This window comes from Podarcis cretensis, assembly GCF_951804945.1.
Source record: "Podarcis cretensis genome assembly, chromosome: 3".
Lineage (NCBI taxonomy): Eukaryota > Metazoa > Chordata > Lepidosauria > Squamata > Lacertidae > Podarcis > Podarcis cretensis.
The window spans coordinates 68,191,947-68,210,925 of record NC_137172.1 but is presented as its reverse complement, the minus strand read 5'-3'; the positions used below and the strand labels follow the sequence as shown (position 1 = coordinate 68,210,925).

Sequence of the window (18,979 nt, the reverse complement as noted above, 5' to 3'; positions counted from 1 at the left end):
CTCTTTGCATGTGTAGTTCCCACTACAGCTGAAAAATGGGAGTGCAGAATTCATTGGGTGGTTATGAATATAGTTTATATTTTACTATGCCCCTGATGTGTGGTAGAATTCTAATCACTAGACAGGTTAATGAAGACCAACCAGTTTTATGCTCGCCATGGTAAGCTGCCACTTGCCAAATGTCATCTGTACCTTCCATGTCTCTCTGTTTCATTACAGTATTGAATAAAGGTATCAAGAGAACAGCTCTATAAAGTTGTAGTCTGTCCAGAAAAGGAATATGCTTTTTAGTGGCATATAAAAAATCAACAGTAAAAGTGGAAGACAATTTACAAGATTTTATGGCACGATATTTACGTAGCAACCAAGTTCAGGACTTGACCGAGCTTGCATCCTCAGAGAATTCAGTTGATCTAATTTAAATTAGCAAGGCTTTGCTTTTTGGGTTGTGTTTCTCCAGTTAGCACATTCAGTTGTATTACATTTGCCAGGCTTGTGGTCCACCAGGGGCTGCTACTGAACTTCCGTTCATTAAAATGGAGTTTGCTTGAGATTCTCTTACCTTAATTGGAGGATTTTATTGAAAATTAATAAAAAAATATTTACAAAAAAAGAGAGATTCTCTTATCTGTTTCACAGCAGCAGTACTTGATCAGTTGCTCTTCATACAATAAACAATTCCTAGTGTTTCTTTCTGACCCTTGTGTTTAATTTTGCTCTGTAATCCGATTTTATCAGCTGCAAGTAACTGGTCCCACTACCATTAAGTTGCATCTGTTGCAATTGATTTGATAGAGCTGAAATGCAGAAGTCCAGGGGTTGTAATTATTTGAAGTTTCTACTCCCTCTTCCCACTTGCGTTATTTATTTAAAAAGAAATGATCATTATTTGGCCTTCTGACCACTCTTCTTTTAGTATTAATTTAGTTTTAATGGATAATACATAGATGTTCTATCCAGTTCTCTTAAGGCAGTTGTGAGTCAGGGCTATTCATGTTATGTTGTTCTGCCTGAATGCCATTGTGCCTGAAACGAAGGCTTCAGTAACAAACACAGATTGCTTAGAATGTCATGCTTAATTGACACAGCTCTTTGGTGGGCTAGTTTTCAAACTGGATTATGTGCTTATCTTCAAACCAATTTGAAATTGCAGCTGGTGACTTGCTCAGGAAGCAAGCTCAACATTTACAAACTTCACAGGTTTCCAAAGAGAGCATGAACAGTTAGTAACTTAGCTAAATTTAAACATTTTAAATGTGCTTGATGTTGAGTGTTCCATGTTCAGGATTTTGAGGGTGGGGGTGAGATCTGTAATTATACCAGTGTTTAACTCTTCTTAATTTTTTTCTTATGCTGCTGTTCCAGGTCACATTCACTTGGGTAAGATAAATGCATGTCGCTGCTGCATTTGGCATAGTCTGTTTTATGGAAAAGGACACAGCATGATTTCCTCCATTTGTGGTCCAAGATTAGAAACTTGAATTATTTCAACTGGGACATCTTGATTTTATAGTTTAATTAGGCAGTGAAGAAATTGCTGAAGACCCTGAAGAAAACCTTGGATAGAAATCAGAATGTTGTTAATGTGCTCGTGATTAGATTAGACCAAATTTCCCATAATGGAGGCTTTCAAAATGTATTTCTACCAAACAACAATCCTCCCTTCACCACTCAAGATTGAAACATAAGGATTAAACATTCAATTAAATTGTTTTTTGATTGTTTCTCCGAGAGTGGGCATTATCATAGAACAATAATTAATTTCATCAGTTGTTTGAATCCCAAAGTTTGATCTGTGAACCGCCCTAAGACCCCCAAGTTTCCCCTAGTAAGTTTCAGGATTGCTTTTTTCCAGGATGTAAGAGTGCCAGAAATTCTTACTTAAAAACTAAATTAGCCAGCAATTGTGATTTTATTTGTATTTGTCATTTTATAAAGCTTTATGTTTTCTCTCTTCCATGTTTTTCAATTGCAGTTACTCTATTCGCCATTCCATAAGTATGCCTGCTATGAGGTAAAAGTTCCACCTTCTTATCCTGACCTTTGAATGTGTGTTTTCAGGCTTCACACTATTACTGTGAGAGTAATTTGTTTTTAGTACTGAATTTTAAATTGTCATAACCCTTTGGGATCAGCCTTCTAGTTAAGTGTTCTTCATACAGAAAGTAGGAAATTCAAATATGGCACCACTGACCATTCTCTGTTGTTCACGTGTGAGTAGTCAGATTCCCAATCCACATTCTCATAGATTTCACTGAAATATATTTCCAAATAAGCTTTGCCACAGTTTTCATTTGTGAGTTGCCCCAGCTGGCAGACAGTTGTGGCTATGAGCCACTTTGCTTGGATGGTAGGAAATGGAGGGCCATGTCTACCTTCTTCCTAACCAGAGTCCTTTCTCCTTGGCTGGGAGGCAAGTTGGAGTAATTGTCGTGCTCCGTAGAAAGCCCTGTCATAGAAAGGACTTTATAGCTTATCAGAAAGGTAAACAGGTGTCACATTAGTTAATGTGAAGTAATATGAAGGGCATATGATCCATTCCCAACTGTCTGTAGTTCTAAAGAATGCCTCCTTAGGGCCAAATGTCACATGGTTTTGTATGGTGGCTGTTTAAGGCCTCCCATGCTGGCTGTTTTTTAACCTGATTAAGAACATGGGTTGCTTTAACCCTTTTCCCCCAGTGCATCCTAATCAGGATCAAGCCTTCTTGTGCCTGATTTCCACTGGATCATAGCATGACCTAAGACTTGAAGCTTTAAACTGTGATCCCAATATGGATCAGTGTCAGAGCTGCCCGAGGTCCCAGCTCACAAAGGACCAACGCCAGTCCGTTGTTATGTACAAAAGTCTTTATTGAAACGCAGTTTCGATTTCAAAGCCGCGGCGTGCAGCCCTACGTCTTAAACCCTAGACCGCTGAAGCTCCGTCTGAATCTCCTCCCCCCAGACACCAGTTTAAGACTCTAGCTTTGCTCTTTCCTCCTCTGGGTCCGCCTGTCCGCTGGGGTCTTGCCCTTTCTAGACTCTTCTGACGCTGAGTCCCCTGAGTCTTCCCCCTCCCTCCAGCGGGCTTTAGGACCTGGTTCCCAATCCGGGTTACCTGCTGTGCCGCGCGCCTGTACATTCGAACTTGGTGCGCGCGCCCAGCCGGCAACCTTCCTCCTGACCGTTACACTGCTCCTGTCACTGCTTCCCCCTTCAGAGAGGCTAGTTGGACCTGACCTCCCCTCCGTTCCCTCACTCTGCGATGGAGGCGTGGCCAGCCCTGATTCATCTTCTCTCCCTGCTGGAGGAGAAGCTGGTCCTGATACATGGGACTCTTCCCCTCCACTACGCTCTGGTGGAGGAGCTGGTCCTGATCTCTCGCTGCTGCTTTGGGAGTCCCCGCTGGCCCCTTGCTTCTGGTGTGTCCCCCCTGGGACCCCCCTTGCCCTGGCCGTCGGCGCCCCCCTCTGGGAATCTTCTGATTCGCTGGAGAAGCTCATGGAATCTCTCGGGCCACTCTCATACTCCCCTACGCTGCCCTCAGATTCTTCCCCTTCGCTCTCCATTTCCTCTCTCCCCTATGCCTTTGCTCCTGAGCCCCTGACACTCAGGTATCCACACACTGGCTATTCATTAAACACACACATGACCAAATAATGTTGCAGCTGGTTTGACCCTTAGCTTTGTGGTAATTAGAAGCCAGAGATGGCAACACAAGCCATTGTTATCAGAACCCAATCCTGCAAACATTATCCAGAAGCATTTAAGGACATGAACAAGTGTAAGACTATCATGTTATTCTTTGTTATACCTTATCCTAGGAATTCTCCTACATTCAAATCCTTTGAAGAAAAGGTTGAGACCACTGTCACAAGCCTTAAGGTATGGATTAGAATTGAGGGAAGGGTTATGACCAGACTAGCTAATTTTTGTGGTGTGTCACTGAAAATAACTGAAGCCAGAGTAGTCCAAACCTTATCCTAAAATGAACCTGTGATTGTTCCTACACTTCCAGGGAATTTTCTGTGCACATTTGCACATCATCAGTGCAGCAGAAACCAGTGTTCCCTTTAAGCCCTGTGTTCCCTTTAACTTCCTATTCTTTGTCCATCGTGAGCTTTAAGATCAGTAAAGCAGCTTCATGATTGTACCACGGCAACACAGTCAAAACCTATCATTGGTAGCTGTGTCACATTGTGAAGCCCTCTTCTCCTGAAGGGTCAAGCCAAAACTCATTCCAGAAGCACTAAGACTTTCCTGTTTGGGCTCATGTTTATGAGTCAAGGCTAAGGAGGCACAGATTAATCTAATTTCTATCAGTATATATACTTGGGCCTCCCACACTTCTCAAAATAGTTTGTTCACATATAATATGAGCATTGGCTTGGTAGTGCATGTTTGTTCTTTGTCAGTTGTGATTATTTATCTGTAAAAAGGTGTAAAACCAAACAATGATAAGACCACCAAGGAAGATGAAGGAATTTCCACAGCAGCAGCCATTTGCTAATAACCCACATTTTATGCTTTCTAAAAATAAAGATTATACTCAGGAAATATTTTTCCTAATTGAAAAGATTATTTTTAAAAAAATAACTTTTAAAAATTAAGCAGGCTTATAAAAGATACTGGCCTGAGTTGAGAAGTTAAACATATTTAAGAGTAAGTAAATGTCTGTGATCATGAAATGTCGTCTGGGAGATAGGGGGACAAGATTAAATCTGATTAAATGTGACAAATATGGTGCCGATACAGCCTAAGAGAATAAAAAAATATTGCCAGCTTGGTCACCACTAGCACTTGTGCCAAAGGCAAGATGGACTGCACTAAGTTCATGCTCTGAAATCCCCTTGCTTTTTCAATACAACTTGTCAAGCTGTCAAGAATTCATCCGGCCTTTATCAGAATCAAATACTTAATAGTGCAAAGCACCACAGCATCATATACTAACTTTTATTTTATCTGAGCACCTAATCAATGTTACTGATAACCAGCTGAATTCCAAACTGGCATGGCATTTAGTTTACTCATAAACTGAGCAATTTCCCACATGTAAAGAACAATATAGATTTATTATGGTTTGAGTCAAATTACACAGAACAGAATGTATATTTGTACATTAACCTTGGGCAAATTGCTGCTGTTTCATATTCAACATTTTATTTTAAGCTTGCCTCTTACCTTTTTTGTGGAAGTCAGTACATATCAATACATTATTCTCAATCTGGCACTGACTTCTAGCATCTAGTACAAAGGGAACCATTTTAAACATTCATTACCACCCTTGCCTTTAGTTAACACTATAGTTATAATCTGCTACCTTGAGAGCTGAGGAAACAAAAGACAACATGGAATTAACATTCTTTGCAACTGAGGTTACAGAGCCCCTTGAGTTATAATAGTCCTAAGCGTTTATTTGGCTTGAGAATGAAAAAGAAAATTGAGGCAAATTGTTTAGCAGAATGTTAGTTACTGACTGCCCTTGCTCATTCCTTTCAGACAAAAGTTGGAGGTGCGAGCCATACCGGAGGAAGTTTTGAGGAGGTTCTCAATTCTGCTGCCCATGCCAGTGCTCAGAGTTCCGCTGTGAGCACTCAACTCCCAGAAACAGAAGAGGAGCTTCAATGCTAGACTGCCTGGATGCTAATCATTTTCTCCATCCCATGTCTCGGGTCCAATTCACACATGAAGCCCTGTTTATTTTTGCTTCAGGATTGAGTATGACTGTATGCTGAAACATTAGCGTAAAGCAGGCAGTACCCAGAGTGAACCACAGTGATTTTTGTGATAAGCCAGAAATGATCACTAAGTACTTCTTTATGTGGTCACTTGCCTACATACATGATTGCATGGAAAAAAATAAGCGAGTCCTATTCTGGGGGAACAAGCTTGGAGTCTTAACTTCATAAATGCTTTTACACATCCAGCTTCTATAAGAAAGTTCGTCACTTTTGAAAATGGCTTTACCAATGTTGTACTCTTAGAGATTTGTCCATATGTGTATATATGTTATATACTGAATTTTTGAACATTCTGTTCAAATAATATATTGCTTAAACACTCACTTTTCAAATCTTTTGGTTTCTCTTCCTTCTCCTACCTGCTTCTGTCTTCAGCCAGCTTTATTTTAAAGGTCAGCTATTTCACGAGACATGCCATTTTGTCCTGAGGCACCAGCCTACCCACCCACCACTGTTCCACAGAGACTGTTCTTCCCTTTCTATCTGTTTTCACTGCCACAGTAAAAGTACTTATGTTTCTAATAAACAGTTTGCTTTTCCTCTAGTTAAGGAGTCTGTAAACTTGATTTTTCAGCATCAAAAAGCATATATGGGTGTGAAAGAGTTGGAGGATTTATATATATTAAGCAGCTCTTAGCTACTGTCTACAAAAAGTACAATGACACTTTTTGCTGACTTCCACAATAACAGGACAGCTGCATCCTTGAGGACTGTGTATGTGGGGAAAAACAGTGGCTGTGAGTGGAATGCCATTCACAGGATACCACTCTTGGAGGAACAGATGAAGAGGCAAAAATTACCCTTTTCCTGCTCTTTTAGGGGATTGGGAGACTTTCTGGAGCAGAGTGGGAGGTGGTGCTGGAAATCTCCCCACTACTTGGTGCAGGAAACCTTGCATGCACCTCAGGCCAGTGCACAAACAAGAGCCTAAGAGGAAAAAGTAAGCTAAATCAACTGGTTTCTTTGAACTACAGCATAAGTTACGGTAACTTTGTTCTTGACTTTCAAATTTTTGACAACTTTCAAATTTTACCCTAATTCTAGAATATCATGTAAGCTATATATTCTTCAAACTGCCACAATAGCTAAGCCTCTAGTATTATTTAAATTTGTATACCACCCTTCATCCAAAGATCTCAGGGCAGTTCGCAGCATAGTGAAAGGTAATGCTTAAACCAAATTCAGTGATTTCTGGTCTGAACTCTTGGGGCTTTTACTGGCTTTCACACCCATGGGGGAGGGGACGTCTAGTATTGGTTTGCCTCATTTACTAAAACCTCCTCCTTTTATTCTAGATTTGCTGTGTTTGATTCAATGGAGGGTGGACATTGCTGTAGGCTTTTTTGATTTGTACATGTTTCAATAAAGTAGACCCCATGAACAGCAACATCAAATCTTGATATTTTGGGTTTTCATGTCCAAGCTTGCTTGACTTTTTAGGAGGTGCAGTGAATATCTAGCAAGGCAGCACTGTCTTCTCACAAGGAGCTCTCTTTTAGCATGTACACTGAGCCTATCTCAGAAGCAACCATAGAAACCTTTTTGTATCCAATTTACACATATGAATATATATAAAAAAATAAAAAATTGTCTAGTAGCACATTAGAGACCAACCAAGTTTGCTTCTTCTTCAGATATGCACACTTCTTCAGATATGCACACGAAAGCTCATACCAAGAACAAACTTGGTGCAACTAGACAATTTTTTTAAAAAAATAATAAATTCTTATATATTTCTACTGTCAGACCAACACAGCTACTTACCTGAATGTACACATGTTACTGAACAGTGTGAAGGGCCCAGCTGACTCCTATAAAACTACTATCGACATCATATAGCCCTACTTTTTATTATTTTTCTATAATGTATTTAGTAAACGAATAGTATTCCAGTGGTAGTATACTGCAAAACCAAACACGCAGTAGAGATTTTAAAATAATTTATTATAGATACAGCTGAAAACATTTGAAAGGTGACTCAAGATGGACGATCTTTGTTTGCTGCATCTATTTTTGTATTTCTTTCTGTATTTATGGAAGACACAAGCTGGACTATTTCAGGGTGACTAAATTTTCCTGTAGATCAAGAGATCACCATTAACATGTTTTCTCATTCTGCTATGTACCAAGAATATAGCAGTGAGGTAAAAGCACCTTCCTCAACAAGAAATGCTTGTTCTTGTTATGTTGGATAGCCTCTCATGTTTTATATTGAGCTGCTCTTACCCTATTATAGTTTTAGGAAGGGACATTTTAAAGTATGGAAAATTCCTGATGCTCATGCCCTGTGATTTCCTTAATCCTTGAAGCATCAGGGCACCACCAGGTGGCAGCATGAAGCAGCAGTGTGTGACATTCTTCCTGCCTTTCAAAGCAGGATTTGGGGACCATCAATGGTTCAGGAAACTTGGGGGGTGTCATGTGAAAGTGTTAGGTAGGCTGAGCATTACCAAAAACCTACAAGAGAATCAAAAGCAGTTAGTGATTCTAATGTGGACCTGCACTCCAAGTGAGAAGGGGCAAGCTCACTATCTAAATGGATTCACCCCAAGTTTCATTCTATATCAATTTCTATCTAATCTGCTTTTTGATGGAGGACTTCCCCAGGAGTCATAACTGGGGGGAAATAATGGAACTTCCTAGTCATTGTTCTGGCTCACAGACACTTTCTGAGTTCATTGTGTTGATAAGGTCCCAAGGTGGTTCAGATGCTCAAATTATTCCTGCCTCTCCTGTAACACAAGTCTCGAAGCAACTCAAATAAAACAATGGAATGCATCCAACTGCCATCATAGAAGTGGCACCTGCCAGTTCCCTGTGTGAGAGCGTCCATCACATGGAGGAATTTCATCATTCCCAGAAGGACAAGGTGTAATTCAACCATAGCTGAAGTATACGTGCATAACCCACTTGCCCACCAAGTGAATAAGCCGGTGAAGCCAATACTAGTCAAAACCATATTATTTTGGGGTGCTTTGCATGATTGTGATCTTCAAAGCAAGTGGCAAATGAAAGGGTGTTTGAGACCAAGGGCTTAGTATTGTTTTATACTGGATCTCTCTTCAAAACTTTTCTACCGTTATAGTTATATACCATTATATATGTTAGGAGTGTGCACTGGTCTCTAAAATTTGCACTGCATCTCTTTTTAAAAATTCCAGTCTGTTAACTCAGTCACTCTATGCTCTAAAAAGGACTCTTAACTCCCCCGTCTCGAAAAAAGCAGTTGAAATGTACAGATAACAGGCAAGCCTCCAGGGTAGACTATGTTTGCCACATTGCAGACAAACAAGTATAGAGGCTTTTCACTGGGGAAGCAAAAGGGATTTTATTTCCTCCACTGAACTGCAATTCTTCCCACAAAAAAACAGAACCCAGAGGTGCTCATCAGAATTAAAGAAAACCTTTATTAGGCCAGATAAAAGCCCAAAATTCCTAAGTAGAAAATTTTTGAGAGACATAAGTAAGAGGAGGGCAACTGGCATGTGTTCTTCCTTGTATATTCTGTTTGTTAAGAACTCCACACCTTCCTTTCTGGTGCTTGTTTATGTCCTCCAATAAGGCCCTGCAATATGAGGCGGTTTAGTTCCCTGAAAAAGCTGTGTTTATTTTCCCACTAAAGCAGAGCAATGTAGGATTAAAAAAAAGAAGAAGAAGAAGCTTCTAACTTGTTTCTAAGAATCCTCCACTGCTGTGCTTTAATAGAAATGAAGTAAAACGTGGCATTTTTCAGTGCTCTACAGGCAACATTTTGGCCGAGAGAAACAGAGATGCAGGAAAACAGAGCTGCAATACTCAAAAACAAGGGTCCCCTTGAGGGAACCCTGATCCAACTTCGGGGGGGGGGGCAGTTACTAGCATTGTGCTTCAATGCAGGGAGCGGGAAAGCATCCCAAATCACCCCACTTTGCCTCATTATTCAGCCCTCGATACAGAGTCACTGCACACCCCTAATATATATTAATAGCAAGCTTGGGTGCTGACTTCAGGCAGCTATGTAGCCAAAACAGTGCTACTAGAAAAAAAGAGCACCAAGGTTGAAAAGATTAGCATGGGGGTGGGGGTGGGAATTAAGATGGCATGTCTGGCTGTTTGGAACACCATTTTCTATTCACTCTGCAAATGTTTGTTGCAGGTTCCATTATAAAAATAATACCAAGCTACACAATGAGTGTTTTGAAAAAAAGGAGGGGGGTGTCTTACCTGCCGTTGTATCATAGAAGTCCTGAAGTCTTCCAGGTTTTTTCTCTAACTCTTCATACTCCAAGGCTTGAAGTATCATCTCACACTGGTCCAGCTCTTTTACAAATTTTGCTTCTGCAGTTGACTGGTGTTCATATTCCTAATAGGGGTGTGCAAGGTGGTAACCCACTTTACTGAGAAGGAAAAAATCACAGAAAATGCAACTGTATGCACTGCTGTACAAGGGAAGCAGTTCATTTCTGAGCCCCCTGGTCTAACCCATGTAAAGGATTTCTAGCCAAATATTGAGAACTATCACTACGTGTTCATGAGTCCAGAAGCAATTCTCATTAGCTGCTGCTGAAGAGAGCATCAGCCAAACCAATACCTTGCCAACAGGTTTCTCGTAACACCTGAATAATGAAATGCATTCACTGCAGAACACAGGAATTTCCTACTGGTTAGACATGCTTGTCAAATACTTTCTTTTTCAAACCGGTTCTTGCTTTCTAATATGCCAGTTTCCTGTGGAGATCCATCCGCTTCCACTTTTGAGTTTTTACTGGTAAGCACACACCAGCTTCTACTTTGAAATCAAAACTACATGGTTACAACCATTTTTTTCTAACAACTGACACCCTGGATAGCTCAGTTGGTTAGAGTTTATCCTATGGCAGAAGTCACTGCAATAGTACAAAATATGTTAAGTCTCCTCAGGCAAACCTTACTCCGAACCACTCCCAAATCCAATGCAGCTCGCCATGGCATTCAGTTTCATGACAGCCCCACTGGATTTTATAAAAACAGGCAGGCAGCAAACTCATAAAGCTTATTGTCTCCCTAGTGCCCCCTGTAACATATCCATATTTAGCTTGGTAGCCTGCTTTACACCAAGAATGCTTCCAAAAAACAGTAATTATTTAGATCTACAGTTGATGTTTAGTAGAGAGAAATACCTATTTAGGGGGGAAATGAATTTTAATATTTAAGCAATTTTAGATGTTTAAAACTTACTTCCCAGAGTTCATAAATTTCTTTTCTCAGCTCCTCAGACAGCACCTGGGTCAAATGTTTCATAGCTTCCTAGAAAAATAGAATCCTGCATTTTATTTGGTGTCACTCCAATATTGTTTCCCTGCTTTTGGCAGAGATGAGCTGCATTCTCTTGCTCTCACACACCTTGGGGGTGAAAACCTGCAAGGATTGGCCTTGGTGAATGTAAAAAGAATGTGATCACACGCACACACCTCCCTCCATAATGCAGTTCATCCCTCATCATCTTAAGTACTAACCAAAAGAAGAAAATTATGCAAGCTATTAAGCAATCTGGTGCTTCTCACAACAAAGCAAGTGAGATGTGTTTCAGAGGAATAATCTGGAAATCCAAGCACTATGCAGGATACCCTCTTGCCAGCTTCTTCCTGTGCAACTAAAGGAACATCAAAAGCTTCAGTTCTGTGGAAGAAGTTCCCACAGCACTGCCTTTCCGGGAAACTGATGTAACTTATCACTGGTAGATGCATAAGCTACACAATGGAGCCCTCCCTTCCCACATAGACTCATGCTGCCTCAGCTCCTACGCAACAACAAAGGTGATATGGGAATAGCAGCATCAGATTTAGGGCGGTGCAGGTGGTTTCCCTGTACAGGGCACAGAGCCAAGAGGGCACAAAATTGAGAAGATCCATTTATGGGTGCCAAATTCTGGCCTCACTCAGGAAGCCATATTACGAAAGATTTCCAAAGACCACCCCTGGGAAAGAGTCCATAAGGCTGTTGGTTGCTAACCTGGACATCCCGACTGTCCCCTTTTCAGCCCAGGCTGGACACTCTTATGAAAGCCACATGCCGGTGGTGTGTAGGGCCACAGCCAAATGTGAATTTTATTTCTGCACAGTAGGCTGGTTTCTACACCCCTCCCTACGCACCATCTAGGCAAATAATAGGCATGATCAGAATTCAAGGGCACATTGCAGCCAGGTGAAAACACTCAAGTGTTTGGGGGAGAAGGAGCACGGCCAGGTAGGGGTGCCCATGGGGCGAGGGCCAGTCAGGGAGGCCGGAAGAACTGCATTTGCCCCCTTCCCAGCCTGAATTCCCCCACCCCTACTTTAAAAGCCCTGAAGCAGTGGGAGAGGAGGCAGCTACTGCAGGCCTCCTTGTCCCTTCTCCAATGCTCATTGCTCACTATAGCAAGCAGGAACACAGTCTTGCCCAGCAGACAGCTTGTTTTCAACCTGTGTATAATTTATAAAGGGGTAAAGGAAGGAGCAAAGGATGACCTCTGGAGATCATCAAAAAGCACCAATGGATATGAATGAGAGGGGTCCACTATGCAAATGATTGAAACACCTGCCATTTTCACAGAATTGCACTGCCACAGATTGTGTGTGGTGCCCCTTACTTTAAATATTTCACACATAACAAGTTTATATCTCAGAACCTTCTAGTCTTTACTGTCCTTTGACAAGTCAGCTACTGGCACAGAATGCCGATCAGTTTTCATGAGAGGTAGGAAGTTTTCAAATAAGTCACTTTCCATCTACTTTTCTCCTGATAGACAACTGAATGTCAGCTGATGACACAGCCTATATGTTTGAATCTTCCCTTCTAGAAAGAAAGGCACTATGGAATCCCACAAACTAGACTGCTTTTCCTGTAAGAAATATTTTCTTGTAAAATACAAGATTGTGCCCTCTAGTGACCAGTATTCTACACTACTCACCCTGAATCTGTTCAATGTCATTATTAGAGCCACTTCACAGAAACAAATTTGTCTTCAACTGGGTTGACAGAAAACATCAATGAAGTTTTAAAAGGTGCAAATTCAAATAACAGAAATCCCATGGAAACTTTGTATCATGAGGCTGAGCCCTGTGTGTCTTTCCAACTGCATTCTACACAGGGGAAAAAAGCCAGCCTCTTTTCAAGAGAACAAACGCCACAATTCAGATAACAGAAATGGCAGTATCTAAGTGTTAGCGGGGGACATTTTAACCTCCCTGGATGTGCCATTACTGACCTTAAGGTGGTCATACTGGAACAAAGGAACTTCAAAAGGAAACAGCAAACTAAAACTGCCAAATTACCATTATGAAGCAGTTCACTTGTGGACTGAACTGGGACAATAGATTTTTACAACACTACGTGTACTGACTAACTTACCAGTGATGTGTGTTTTTTGTGACTGGCTTCTGTTAATAATGAAACGGACGTCTGCACTTTTCTGTATTTCCTTTACTTCTGATCTCACTGCTAACGATCTCTTGCCTGTATAGATATTCCTGCAATGCAGGATAACACTTCATACATCTGATGAAGTGGGCTGTAAACTATCCATGGAAGTTTACGGCTTAATATTTTTGTTAGTCTTTAACTTTCCGCAAGACTCTTATTGTTCTGAGGATCTTTCAGACTTTACAGACTAATCTTGGTCCTTTCTTTTTTAGAAGTAGACCATCAAGCTACATGTGCCACCATACTGACCTCCTCTCGTCTGTGTTTCTCCTCTTTGGAAACATTGTCAGCAGGAGCAATGTCACCAACTATGCATTCAGCCATATCGTGAACCAGAGCTAACCGGATGCACCTGGGAAGCAGAAAATATTTAAAGACGTGATTATTAAAAGGCAACTATGAAAGATAGTATTGTATAACAATCTCTGCATCCTGTCAACTTATTCTGCAATTCATTTTGGTTAGTGCAATTATATTTATTTCCTTAAATATCTATGTTAACCTTAAGTTTGGTTCCAATAAAAATCAAAAATAACAGCAGTGTAACATCCTATTAGGATCAAATATCAATTAAAATGTCACTTTCAGACAACAACAACAACAACAACAACAACAATAATAATAATAAATTGTATTTACATCCCGCCCTCGCCAGCCGAAGCTGGATTCAGGGCGGCTAACAACAATAAAATAATACAACATTCTAAAATCATTCCATTATAAAAATAATTCAAATCAAATTGATGGCAACCATTGGACAAAGCTTCCAAATACTGTCAGGGGTCCCTTTACCTTTACCTCTTCAAGCTAGATGTAGTTCAAAATAAAGAGGAAAAGATGTTTTAGAGCTACAAATGTTTTAATCAGGTTCAGGTTCTGAAACATTTTTATTGACTTCCTTCAACAGCAACAATAATAAAATGTCTAGCCTGAAGAAGAGTTCTCTGAATCAAAAGCTTGCTCACTACTTTCTGAAGTTTTAATAGGTCATGATAAAAAGGTATTCGATGTAAGTAATATACCAACTTAACAATTTCAGTACTAAGCCTGGCAAAATAATTGCTATCACCAGTTAAATCGAGATTTAACTTTTGATTTTATTCTGTTTTTAAACCTGCCTGGATTTACTTATTTGATGTTACAATCACAATATTGCACAGCTTTACATTACATATTAATTTACCCAGCAGAAGTTCTTCAATCATATTGGTGAATGTGAATTCCACATTCCACCAAGAAAGAAGCACATATTGGAAAGTTGGCAATGAGAGGGGAGAGGAATACACCCTTGGGCCTAGACCTGGGCTACAGCTCTCCTTTATCTTGGGCAAGGCACTCTCTCAAATTCACACACACTCATTTTCGAAAATTAAGGAATGGCCTAAATTTCACATTATGGTATTTTAATATTGGCCTGAATTCAGCTAGCTGGCCCAGCTAGCAGAAGCCCACACAAGGACTTCTGCTAGTGTTTCTTCCCTGTTCTCCCTGTGCTGCCCTCAGATTGGCTCAAGGTGTGTGGATCTGCAGAACCCCCAGAATTGGGGGTGGGGGTTGTCAGGGAGAAGAGATTGTTCCATCAAGCAATCAGATATACTTGTGATGATGGAGCATTTTTAACAGCACAACAATTAAGCCACAATTATGAAATATTGTCAACCCTTTTTGACCCACCTAAATAATAGTTACAGGAGTTGATGCAATCAAGCAGTATTAAAACAGCACTTCTATTTATCTATTAATTGTGTGGTTTGGCAGTGTACAATACTGATGGTTCAGTGTTGCAAATAAACAAACAAACCTGGATCCAATGAAAAGTAAAATAAGACAGTTGCAACTAACTTGATCCCATCAAGAATGGAACTTCAGTGCAGCTACTTTTCACTAAACTGAAGCCACAATCTGCAGTCCCCCATATCCATTAAAGATACCCACTGCAATCAGTATACATACCTGTCTTTATTAAGTGCTTTATCTTCAGTTACCATAGCCATGATTGCCATCCTGTACATATGGTCTGAAACGCTCTCTGGATTTGCTACATTTCTGTATACCCAGCCAGTCCGTGGGACTCTCTAGTCAAAAAGAGTTTAAGCAATACTGTCAAAGGGGGGGAGCCTTGCATGCATCTTCTTTTTTTATACCCAGGTGCCATTTAGAAACGCAAGCTGCCACATTTAACAGACTGTTTGTTAGTCATGCTTACTGATTATAAATATTGTTAAAAGACAAAAAAAAAAATCATTCCAAGGCAGTATTCCTATAAGCACCTGTGCTCCGGAAATAAAATATTTACTTCCTAGTTCCCCAGGTGGATAGTTTTGTATACTGGGTGTGAAATGTTGAACTTTGAGAGATCCTGCCTGTATCCTATTAATGACTATCTTACTAAGCTTACTGCAAAGCTGAACTACTAACTACAGTCTTTAGGTTCTTCAAGGCAACAGAGGCAATTTATTAGGAAATCCACCAACTGCCATTTCCCCTTGCTTCTTTAATAAGCCCTCTCTGCTCTTCGGCCTTCTATTACTTGTAAACTACCTCACTTTCATTGCCGGCCAACTTTTCCTACAGTGTCCCTTGGATTTACCACCATCCCCTTTTGCAACAGATTCCTTATTATTTCTATGCTATCCGGTCTCCAGGTTCCTAAACCAGAGTCAGAACACAGAAGTCCTTCAGCCGGCTAAGAAGGTGACCAGGCGCAAGCATCGTATGCACCTTTGTACTAAGCAAGTCTAATCTAAGCAGAAGTGCATGTTTAGGGTTGGAGCCTTTTCCTACGCAGGTCTAATTGTACATCCCACTGAGTTCAACAGGATTTGCTGCAGGAAAAATCTGCAAACTGCAGTCCTAACCCTGCCTCGGCCCAGTATACCTGAAGGTGCGTCTCCACCCCCATCATTCAGCCTGGACACTGAGGTCCAGCGCCGAGGGCCTTCTGGCGGTTCCCTCATTGCGAGAAGCAAGTTACAGGGAACCAGGCAGAGGGCCTTCTCGGTAGTGGCACCTGCCCTGCGGAATGCCCTCCCATCAGATGTCAAGGCAATAAACAACTACCTGACTTTTAGAAGACATCTGAAGGCAGCCCTGTTTAGGGAAGGTTTTAGTGTTTGATATTCTACTGTATTTTTAATATTTTGTTGGAAGCAGCCCAGAGTGGCTGGGGAGACCCAGCCTAATGGGCGCGGTATAAAGAAATAATTAATTATGATTCTGCTTACTCAGAGGTACGTCCCACCGCATTCAATGGGGCTCACTCACTCGACGCTTAAAAAGGGGGGGTGAGGAGATGCGTGGGGGTTTTGTGCAGCAGCACCTTTGGGGAACGATACCGCGAAGATGGGCAAAACTGATGCATTGACGCCCCCCACCCCCGCATTTGCTCTCGACCACCCAGTCGGGGTCTCTGCTCACCTTCAGCTGCCCCACCAACTTCAGAAACTGCAGCAAGCTGCCCATGGTGCTGGCTGCCAGTGCAGGAGCCTCGAGGCGGCAGGAGCTGCTACCTCCCGCCTGCCTGCCCGAGAGCGGGTGGGGAGGAAGTGACGACGCCACAGGCTCGGCTCCTAGGTTCCTGCGCCACTCGGCTGCTCATTGGCTAGCTGCGCAGGTCGGCGACGCGTTACGGCCTCGAACGCCGGCTAGCCTACGGACACGCACGCGTGAAAGCCTTGGTCGTGGGGATGCGCGCGAGGCGTCCTCTGCACCGGTTCTGCCAGCCCTAGCCCTTCGGAGGTCTCTTTGGCTTCTCCTCTCTAAGGATATAGGACGTTGTTTTCAAAAGCAGGAGTTTCGCTTCCCCTCGTCCCTCTCGAGGGTGGGAAGCAAAGCGGGGTCCGAGGCAGCCGCCCCCACTTTTCTTCCTTCCTTCCTCCTCCTCCTCCTGGTTTCTGTAGATAGGTCTGCATGGAAGGCAGAGAAGAAGGGCCGAGAGTGGGCGGTGGCTGCCTCCCTTCCCATCGGAGCACCGCCAATCCCATTCCTACTTGCCTGCAAGCAGGAGGGGGCGGGGATCCCTCGGCTGGGAAGGGAGGCTTCACTATAACAACATACAAAAAGGACTGTTTTACCGTTAAATAGTCATTATTTCTTACATTGGCACAGCGCCTCCTACTGTGATAAAAAAGGAACTGCCCGAACGCACCCCATTACACTCTCGGTAAAAAGAGAAAAAAGTATTTTAATTTTTGCATTTTAGCCTGATATAAATATTGGATTGCCAGCACTGTGTTTAAAACGCTAATTGTATAAAGTAGACAGAAGAGGAAGAAAAAGTTGCCGCAAAAGGGAGAATTTTTATGCAGCTCATTGCATTCCCATGTAGGCACCCATCCAGATACAGACCGGGGCTGTTTCTGCTTAGCAAATGGACGACTACATGCGCACTGCAACGAAGCCACAGCGTTTTACACGAGAGAAGTTTGTTCTGTGGCATATTTAAGTCCTTTTGTCTTCAGCGACTTTTCCCACCAACTTCTTGCAAAGTAATGTTAATAGCACGCCAAGTATAAGAACATTTAATTAGGAAACAAGCTCCGCCACAATTCAAGCCCCTTTAAAAAAACACCCACCCGTGTTGTAAGTCAACGCACGCTTGGAAGACCATATAAAATATGCAAAGGGTTTGGATAGATGGATTTTATTTCTATGCGACTTTTCATTCAACAGATCCCAAAGCGGCTTACAAATACCGGTAGATAACAGCAACATGGTAGAACATAATCTTTCTGTGCGTTAAAATACCCATACAAATAATGCATGTAACACTACATGAATTGGGATTTACCTGAGCGCATAACACTCTTAGTACTTTTTTTTTCCATTTTAGCCTGATGAACAAAATCGAATATGCAGAGAGTTATGGTGCAGCAAAAGCAGGGGTGTGTGTCTGGAGGATGGCCTTAGCACTTGCGCATGTGGGGCTCGTGATCTGCCCAGAAGTTTGCGGTTCTTACAGCAAAACCGGACTGCCATGCAACCGACATCAGTTGCTGAAAAGGATAATTAACTACGGACACGTCCCCCCCCCCAATTGGGTTCCCCTCCAAACCTGTGCAAGCCTTGCTGAAAGGCAGGAAAGCTCCTTAACCCACCCATCGCCCAGCCCCGGGGGGGGGGTGGAGGTGTTAGCTGCCAGTCCTTCCTGCTGCTGCCGCCTAGTGGAGCAACTGAGTCATTTTGGACTCTCTGGCTTTTTCCCACCGATGTCCACGGGGGGGGGGGGCACTCAGCTGTGCTGCGCTGCCTTGGAGCCCCGTTTTTCCCCGTTTTGTTCCCTGGAGCCCCCCCCCCTCCAAAAAAACAACACCTCCCTGGAGGCCCTACTGGGCTGCCTCTGCTGCCTGTTCCCGTCTGTCTCTCCTGCTGCTGGTCAACAGCAGAGCCCAAGGCAGGGCCTTGCAGGGTGGGGTGCGGAGGGGGTGGGGTGGCAGCCAGCAGTAAGGGCTGTCAAGGGGGATGCTTGGCTTTCCCAGAGAATTCTTCCCTTTGTGTTATTCCCCGCCCCTCTCGTTATTATTTATTGCGTACATATCCCACCTTCATCTCCAAGGAGCTCAAGGTGGCTCCATGATCCTCTCCTCATTCTATCCCCACAACAGCCCTGTGAGGTAGGCATAGGCTGAGAGGCAGGTCCCGGCCCAAGGTCACCCCAGTGAGCTTCATAGCCCAGAGGGGATTTGAACCCTGGTCTCTCTCATGTCCTGGAGACCCACACTCTAACCACTACATCACACTGTTGTGTCTTCCTCGGGCTTCTTCTCTCTACCGTCTGGGCCCAAACCTCACCTAGAGGCAGGAGGTGATGAAGTAAAAGTGGCTCGGCCTCCTTCTCTC

At 42.5% G+C, this 18,979-nt stretch overlaps 2 protein-coding genes across 10 annotated transcripts in view; one reads left to right on the top strand and one right to left on the bottom strand.

Moving 5' to 3' along the window:
* TPD52L1 (TPD52 like 1) overlaps nt 1-6,266 on the top strand; it is a gene marked incomplete at its 3' end in the record, with an annotated part of 29,989 nt that extends 23,723 nt beyond the window's left edge. For 2 of the 4 annotated variants that reach the window (XM_079970823.1, XM_079970825.1), the window contains exons 5-8: nt 1,366-1,380; nt 1,976-2,014; nt 3,806-3,866; nt 5,481-6,266. In XM_079970823.1, the coding sequence (XP_079826949.1) occupies nt 1,366-1,380; nt 1,976-2,014; nt 3,806-3,866; nt 5,481-5,612 (247 nt within the window). Of the gene's footprint in view, nt 1-1,365; nt 1,381-1,975; nt 2,019-3,805; nt 3,867-5,480 lie in introns of those variants that run through there. The other 2 variants (XM_079970824.1, XM_079970826.1) reach the window with 2 other exon arrangements.
* The window catches only part of HDDC2 (HD domain containing 2), a 38,190-nt gene extending 21,479 nt beyond the window's left edge, over nt 1-16,711 (bottom strand). Inside the window, exons 1-6 of one of the 6 annotated variants that reach the window (XM_079970828.1) lie at nt 16,559-16,711; nt 15,095-15,216; nt 13,391-13,493; nt 10,919-10,987; nt 9,926-10,064; nt 5,035-5,309 (exon numbers count right to left, since the gene is read on the bottom strand). In XM_079970828.1, coding sequence (XP_079826954.1) covers nt 5,272-5,309; nt 9,926-10,064; nt 10,919-10,987; nt 13,391-13,493; nt 15,095-15,216; nt 16,559-16,603 — 516 coding nt within the window. In that variant the 5' untranslated portion in view covers nt 16,604-16,711 and the 3' untranslated portion in view covers nt 5,035-5,271. The other 5 variants (XM_079970827.1, XM_079970831.1, XM_079970830.1 and 2 more) reach the window with 5 other exon arrangements.
* Nucleotides 16,712-18,979: the final 2,268 nt, after the last annotated feature.